The sequence below is a fragment of the Pteropus alecto genome, unplaced genomic scaffold (genome assembly GCF_000325575.1).
Source record: "Pteropus alecto unplaced genomic scaffold, ASM32557v1 scaffold98, whole genome shotgun sequence".
NCBI classification, from domain to species: Eukaryota; Metazoa; Chordata; class Mammalia; order Chiroptera; family Pteropodidae; genus Pteropus; species Pteropus alecto.
Genome location: NW_006443570.1, coordinates 2,772,078 through 2,780,035, shown reverse-complemented (window position 1 = coordinate 2,780,035; position 7,958 = coordinate 2,772,078). Strand labels below are relative to the sequence as shown.

The window sequence follows — 7,958 nt, the reverse complement described above, 5'->3', positions numbered from 1 at the left end:
GAAGCCTTAATCTCCACGGAATCGGGCTGGTACCACATCTGAACCCATTCCAGCCCTCTCCCCTACCAAAAAGCTGGGCCCTGACCCCCTCCCCTCTTTTAAGAACCCAGTAAGAATTACCTTCTTAAAGAAGGGGATGCGTTTGCCATGGGGTGGCGGGGTGGTGACACTGCTAACACTAGTCTTGGCAGAGCCGCAGTGCTCCCCAAGCTCTGCCTCCTCATCCTCTAACTCTAGGGGGTCTAGTTCAAATGCTAAGTTAGTCATTTCATTACCTGGACCGGAGAGTCAGAAGAGAGGGAGGAGAGAGGCGAGGTGGGGAGGAGTGAGATGGACGTGGAGACACAAATACAGAACGCAGGGATGGGATGGGGAAAAAAGAAAGAAGAGGTGAATGGAACAGGGCTGGGAGAAATGAATGGGGGGTACGGGTAGGGGAGTCAGGCAGAGAGATGGAGCTACTGAAGAAATGGGAGAGGAGAGACATGAGAGGATGGGCGCTCACGGGCCCAGTTGTGGGGTGTCCTACTCTTCATGGAGAGAGGACCACAGGATGTGTTGGGAGGACTCAAGATTGGGGTGCTCCCTACTTCAGGGAAAGGAGAGGAAAGGCAGTGGGGAGACTACCCCACCCAGGAGCTCCCCCCCACTCTCTGGGGAGGTGGCAGCTCTTACCACTGGCAGGGGGCGTGGGGCGGCGGGTGCCAGTCACCACGTCTCCCAGACTGGAACTGGAGTTATCACCTGATTTGCTGTGTGGGAAGAGAGGCAAACGGAGCTGTGAGCAAAGGGGTGGGTGTGAAGGTGGGGGAATCTTGTTCTCTCACATGCTGCCCTGCCCCAAGATTCTCCAGCCCCACTGGTGATGCCACAGGCAAATCTGTGCCCTCTAGGTAATAGGTCAACCCCTGAGGCCTAGTCCTGGCTAGGATGGCCTTTCCCAGGGTTGGCAGTGCCCCGCCCCCAGCCAGACACCTGGAGCTGAGGCGGTTCTGGCGCAGCTTCTGTTCCTGCAGCAGACGCAGGCTGTCCAGTTTGACAGGGCTAGGGATGAAGCCAACCTCACAGCCCTCCTTCACCAGTCGCCCGATCCACCAGTCATTATTGTATTTCTGCAAACAACAACGGCAGGTGGGTGGGAGAGACCAAGAGGGAAATTGGAGGTGCAAGCCAGCAGCCACTTTCCAGGGGAAACCACTCCCAGACTTGCCTATCCTGCCCTGGGGATGGCACCCTCAAAGAGCCCAGTCCCTGACTCCAGCCTCTGAGTACAGCCCCCAATTCTCAGGACAACTCCAGGACCAGCATCCTCTTGGGCCACGGAGCCCCACGCCCAGCACATCCCTGTTCCGAGTCCTTCCTCTCTACACGTGTCCACCCTGCCCTGGAATGGCAGGGAGAGAAGTAAATGCTGACACCTACATGAGCCTGGAAAACTGTCACTCCACTTAAGAGGCCTCATCAGCGTGTATAGCTCCTAGAGAAGTCAAATTCACCAAATCATACTAATTTTTTAATGTCGTTTTATAAATAAATGTATATATATACTTAACATAAAAAAAAAGAGGCCTCATCACAACCCTGCCCAACTACCTTGTGACTGAGACATTACCACCCCATTTTTACCAATAAAAATTAGAAGCTCAGAGAGGTGGAGAGATTTGTCTAAGGTCGCACAGCAGACTCAGCCCAGATTGGCTCAAAAGTCTTTTTCCCACTACAGCTTGGCTGCCCCTCTGCTGGCACCCATTACCCTGCCCTCCCGCCAGATGCCAAGCACTCTCTCCACCTCTTTGATGTGCAGGAAGTCCTTGGGCTCGAAGGTGATGGCCACTCCCTGCACAGGCACCTCATCCCCTGGAGACGGGTTGTAGCCGACATTTGTCCGCACAGCAAATGCCACCGGCTTGGTCTAGAGGAGGCACACAGGGAGGATGACAATCAGAGGATTAAATGATAGTGTAATGCACAACTTCCTGATTGGGGTGGTGATTACGTGGAGGTTTGTTTTGTAAATTATTCATTAAAAGTTACATCGAATGGTTTATGCAGTTTTTTGCTATGTATGCTAAATTACACAATAAAAAATAAAAAATTCAGCCCTCTCGGGGTGGAGGGTACACTGGGGAATGATTAGTATTAGTGGTGGGGTACCCAGAATGACACTCAGAGGAATAATAATAACAACAACATTAATAATAATAATGATGATGATGATGATAGAAGCCACTGTTTAGTGTGCCAGATACTGTGTACATGTTTCACATGCATTATCTCATTTACTTATCAGAAAAACTCTATGAAATATTCTTCTCTTCATTTTAATGAATGAAGAGATTAAATTCAGAAAGGTTAAGTGACTTGCCTAGGATCACACAGCTAGTAAGAGTCAGCCTAGGAAGCTTGACTCCAGTAAGAAACGTAAATTTTTAGCATTTCTCAAGCTCCTATTATGTGTGAAAACAGTATTAGACACAGATTATACTGTATAAGGAGGCAGGTGCTATAGCCCACATTTTACAGGTGAAAGACAGGCATATTGAGGCCCAGGGGTACACCAGCTAGGAACTGGCTGGGCCAGGACTTGACCCTGGGTCTGTCCAGGCTGTCTCTAAGGCCTGGGGGTAGGGAAAATAGGGCAGCACAGCCCCCTCTTTTTTCTCACCTTGGCTTTCTCGAGCTGGGCTAATGCCTGGCGCTCTGCCTCCTTCCTTAAGGCTTCCCGGTCCTCTTCCAGAGACACATCAGAGTCCGATGGACGGCTAGTGTAGGACTCCGCTGAGCCCTGAAAACAGACAGGGCCAGCTCAGGGCCAATGCTGCTTCCTCAGCTCCTGGGCCTCAGAAGGCATGTAGGTGCCACCCATCATGGATGCCTCAAGCCCAGCCAGGCCAGCATGATGCCACAGGGCTAGGAGAAGGTGATATTAAATGAGAAGAAGTATAGACGGAGGTTTGTAGGCCCCCAGGAAGAGTGTGGCCCTGTGAAGGGTGATAGCAGCAAGCCAGGGGTTAAGGCAGGTCCAAGGACAGCTGCTTGGGGCCCAGGGAGGGGTGGGAACCTGATAGGGGCAAAGCTCAGGAGAGAAGTGCCAGGGACAAGTCTCCACTTCCTGCTCCTCCTTCCCTCTCCTGTCCCCAACACCGGCTGAGATAGACTCAGCAGAAACCCAGTGGGTCCCTCCAGGGACTGTAGCCACCAGCATAGCCCTGAGCTTTCTGCACTGTTGGCAGTGGGCAGCCCGCTCGGTATGATGGGATCATCAAAAATTATGCTATCTTTTGCTCAAGGGTAAGGAAAGAGAGAATCCTACCTCCTCTGCCAGAATCAGGGGAGTACCAACTTTCAGACTCTCATAAGGCACAAAAGAGAGTCCAAGATTCCTGGGGTGGTACAGGCAGAAGAGGCAAGTTAAGAGCAGAACATGGGGCAGGCCCTTCCCCAGTTCTAGGGCTACCGCTGCCAGGGTTAAGGCCAGCTCAGAAGTCTGAGTGTACCAGGAAGCTAGCCTTGACCACACTGACCATCTCAGAGCACAGGGATGCAGGCATATGTGCGAGACACACATAGCCTGTCTAGACCCGAAGTGTGAATGAACATGCTTACTCATGGGTGTGCTTGGATGTGCAACTTCAAGTGTGTTTAGGAGGGTGCGTTCCATGGTATGTGCTGGATATGCATAATTGAATACAGACAGGTACGCATGAGAGTACACAAGGGGCACTCTGGGTGTCAGTGTCCCTGAGGGTGTGCAACACTTGAGGGCAGGAGCCAGTAAATGTGGATTTGTGTCACTGTGCAGCAGTGCTGTTGCTATGAGGGGAGGGAGGTGACGTATGAAAGAACAGGACTGCAGAGATGGGGGGGTTCTTTTCTGAGGGCATGAAATGGTCATTTAGCCAGAAATGCCCATTAACTTGGTATGGAGGGGACCTGAGATAGAAAACAATGTCCCACCTTCCCTGGAGGGCCCTGGTCATTAACTAGGGCAGCTGCCCATCCTTTTTCCAGCCAAATCATGAAAATAGGAGACTCTTAAGAGAAAAGACTGGAGGTGGGGGTGAGGTCAATTGAAGCTGGAGGAGAGACAAAGAGACATAAAGGAAGGAGAGTGAAAACCAGCTAATCTATCACTTTTTTACCCCTCCTGATAGGAGCACCCAGCATCAGGGAAACAGACGTGTAGAGAGCCAACGAAACGGGCCCAGAGATAGTGTGGCAGAGATGCACTTACTAACCCAACATACACATGCACGCACACGCACACGCATACACACGCATGCATGCACACAGACATATCAGGAATGGTGAGAGGCAGGGAAACAGTGAGAAGGCAAGGAGACAAGCTGGAATGAAGGTCCCCCCCACCAGCTTTCCTGAGGGGTTGTTCCCACCCACCCCTCCCCATCCCCAGCTCACCACCACGAGGGTCCGGCTGAGCGCCTCCATCCCAGCGCCCTCAGTGCCTGGTCCTGCTGGCCTAGGAGGTGGCCCAAACTGCCCGTTCCCCGAGGGGGCTCAGGTTACAAGCAGAGTTGCTACATGTGCAAACTGCTGGGTATATTTAGCTCAGAGATGTGGCAAGGACTGCACCCCCCTCACTCCCCACCGCCTACTGGGGGTAGTCAGAGCTAGGGAGTTGAGATGAGGAAGGATTGGAGGCTGGGGTCTGACACTTGCACTGCCAAACACTAAGGGAACCAAGGCCCTTTTCTGTCAAGAGGGGTTACCCTAAGTACAGCATCATTCTTCCTAACGCCGGCCCTGGCCCAGTCCTGCAACAGGAGGGATGAGGGATAGATTGAAGAGAGGACTTCCTGTTTGTACACTTAGGAGACACTGGGATAAAAGGTTCCTTTCCTGACCCTCTTAAGTCAGGCCTGTGGTTTGTCAAGTGCTTTGGATATAGAGGAATCAAAAAGAAGGGCCTCACTCCAATCTGTGGTGGATCTGCCTGGCACCACTCTCTCTCTCCTGGCCCAAGGGGGGCTTAACCTCCATGGGGCTCCTCCTCGCTACTGTCTCTGCCCTCATGTGCCCTGCCCATTTTCTCTTCAACATACTTCTTTTCCTTGTCTGATCCCAAGCCCTTCATGCCTTTTTTGGGTACCAGGCTTTGTTGAGATGCTCCGTAGTCATAGCAACCACATGCCTCTCTCACTGCCTCTCCCTGAGCCTGAGATGGCCTGGGGTTGAGAATTAGAATAGAGATGAGAATGGCATCTTCCTGACTGAGCACAGAAGACCCCAGAAAGCTATTCAGTAACACCCCCCACCCCCGCCTTCAGTCAGGGCTTCTGGGCTAAAGTTCTCTTTAAAGTCAACTCCCTCCTGTCTCTACCCTGCCTCCCTCAACTCACTTGCTCTGTGCATACTAAAGAACAGTCATATCTGGATGTGAGGAGGACATTTCCCTGACCCATACCTAACTAGGGCTCCAGGGACTCAAATGTCCTGGCTCCTCATTTCTTAGGACCTGCCTTTACCCCATGCTGTCACAGATTCTGGGGGAGGACATGGAAGCAGACAGCCGGCAGGGGGAGTGGGTGACAGCCTGAAGCAAGCTAGAAGGAGGCAGGCCAGGCTGTCCCTGAATGAGATGACGCAGGCAGGCAGCAGGGGCTGGTGCCTGGTGCTGGGGGAGGGGCTGGGCAAGGGCTGAGGGAGTGGGTGCAGCTGGCATGATATGTAGGACAGGTCATGGGGTGTCAAGGTGATGTGTGGTTTCAGGCAAATGACAAATGACATGGAGGAAGGTGTCTGGAGAAAGCCTCAGACCCAGCTTCCCAGTGCTGGGGTCCATCAACCAGCCACCTCCGTCCTCTCAGCCTCCCCATTACCTGGCGGACAAAGCTGTTGGATGTTGTATCTGAGGATGTGCTCCCATCCGACCTTTTGAACCGCCCTTTCCTCTTGCTGTATTTGCCCTGGAGAAGCCAGGAAGGAACAAGAGTGAAATCAGAAAAGCCCTTTCCCAACCTTCATCCCATCAAGCCCAGAACTACAGCCAAGCCTTGGCAATATCATTCCCTGATCCTGATCTGAACAGACCCCCCATCTTCTTCCTGATATGGTACAGCCTCAAGAGGAGGGAAGGCCCAGACCACAGCCATGGAGTGGGGGACAGTGCAAGAGAGCCCTAGAAAGTACACACAGAAACCCCCAAACCAAGCCAGAGAAGCTGGTAAGGGGTGAGGGGAAGGCGCTTAGTAGCTGGAGGCTCATTAGACAGCAAAGCTAATTAAGATGCTGGGCAGGCTGCAGAGGCCTGGGGGAAGGGAGAGGCTGCCTGCAGTGCTGGGTGGGGGGGCAGACGGAGAGAGCTGGGGAAAGTTCCCCCTTCCCCCACAGCTGGAGCAGAGGGGGCGCTGAATGTGCCCGTGGCCCCCAGGGAGAAGAGGAATCACCAACTGCCAAGGGGGCCCAGCTTGGCTTTTCTCATGCTCAACTCTTGCTTTCCTTTTTCTCAGAGTGGGGAGGGTAGTGGCAGCTCTCAGCACTTGGAGACCCAAAACTAGATTTCCAGGGAGGGGGTGTGGAAAGGTATTTGGAAAGTAAACATCTAACCCCAATCCCGGCGCACTGCCATGGGGCAGATTTAGCTACTGGAGAGGGGGGTGAGAAAAAGCAGGACTTTTTCTCGGCCGCCTCCTCATAGTCACTGTGATCATACTCCTCCCCAAGGGGGCAAGAGAGATCAAGAACCTACCCTCTAACCCGCAGCTGCCACTGCCTACATCCTGTTCCCATGGTACCTTCCAGGCTGCATCAATCTAAATGCCCCTTGGCTGTGCCCCAAGACATGGCCTAGAACACAGCCCCCAGAGATCCCTGGGGTAGGCTGGCTCAGTCTCACTGGCTAGGCTCCTGATTTGGCTGGAATGGACACTGCCTGACCACTCAAGCAGCCACACATTCAGGTATTTCCAGGACGTCTATAAAGGGGGCTGCTTCTTTGCCCTCCCCAACTCACATACACACATTGGCCCAGGACAGTCCAGAGAAGCGGGTGATGACTGAGGCTTCAGGCTCTCCAAGCCCCTGCCCTAGCCTGCATCCTAGAGTTTCTTTACCAAAGAAGGTAGATAAGCAACGACCAGACTAGAGGCTCTGGTTCCTTGAACCTGAGTGCAAGAAGGATGGGTAGATGGGAGAGAAGGGCACCCGGGAACCCCAGAATCCTCCTTCTCATCCCCCTCTTCAAACTAGACATATACCCAAACTCTAGGATTAAGGAGCCCTATGAACTTGAGGATTCCCCACTGAGTTCCAGACTCTTACACCACCACCACCACAACCACCACCCCAGGCTGAGAAAAGGGAGTGGCAACCAGAGGGACAAGGAACAGCTGAAAGAAAGGCCCCAGTCAGCTGCCTCCCAGGCTCCAAGGGGCCTGGGGTGGAGAAGGAAGGTATTTTTAGGTCTGACCTGACCTCCCCCAAGCCATGCACACACATTCCCTTGAACCACATTATCATGGTGGTTACAGTTGCTCCAGGCTGGCCACGGCAAGAAAATAGTTAATGTTATCCCAGCCCTGGGGTGTTGCCAGATGAGAGAACACATCCCACAGAAATGCCCTGGCAGGACCCCCCTAGATCCTGCTGATCAATCTAAGGGCACCCACGAAAAACCCTTTCTGGGGGTAATCCATGGGCACAGGAAAAGTGTGAGGAGGGGTGAGGCGGCAGACCTCCTCTCCCAGGTAACACAGCTTCTTCCCCTCCAGAACCGTGAGTTGGCATCCATCCAACTTTCCAAACTTTGGAGGCGTTTTTCCGAGGCTGGGGGTAAGGGGTGGGGAGAGATAACATGGGTGTTGGGGCAGAGGAGTTGGTCCAATATAGGGGTGTAGCCGAGGTGGCTGGAATGGAGGCCTGGCCCCTTCCCCACTCCAGGACCAGAATCTGCGGCTCTGAAGGCCTGCTGGCGCCGCCCTCTGACTATCGCTTCGGCC

General features: G+C 53.3%; 1 protein-coding gene across 1 annotated transcript in view; it reads right to left on the bottom strand.

The window, feature by feature from the left end:
* Positions 1-7,958, bottom strand: part of CACNB1 (calcium voltage-gated channel auxiliary subunit beta 1) — a 17,697-nt gene that overhangs the window by 9,070 nt on the left and 669 nt on the right. The window contains exons 2-6 of the mRNA XM_025041660.1: positions 5,841-5,927; positions 2,666-2,785; positions 1,790-1,912; positions 976-1,112; positions 676-752 (exon numbers count right to left, since the gene is read on the bottom strand). Coding sequence (XP_024897428.1) covers positions 676-752; positions 976-1,112; positions 1,790-1,912; positions 2,666-2,785; positions 5,841-5,927 — 544 coding nt within the window. The remainder of the gene's footprint in view (positions 1-675; positions 753-975; positions 1,113-1,789; positions 1,913-2,665; positions 2,786-5,840; positions 5,928-7,958) is intronic.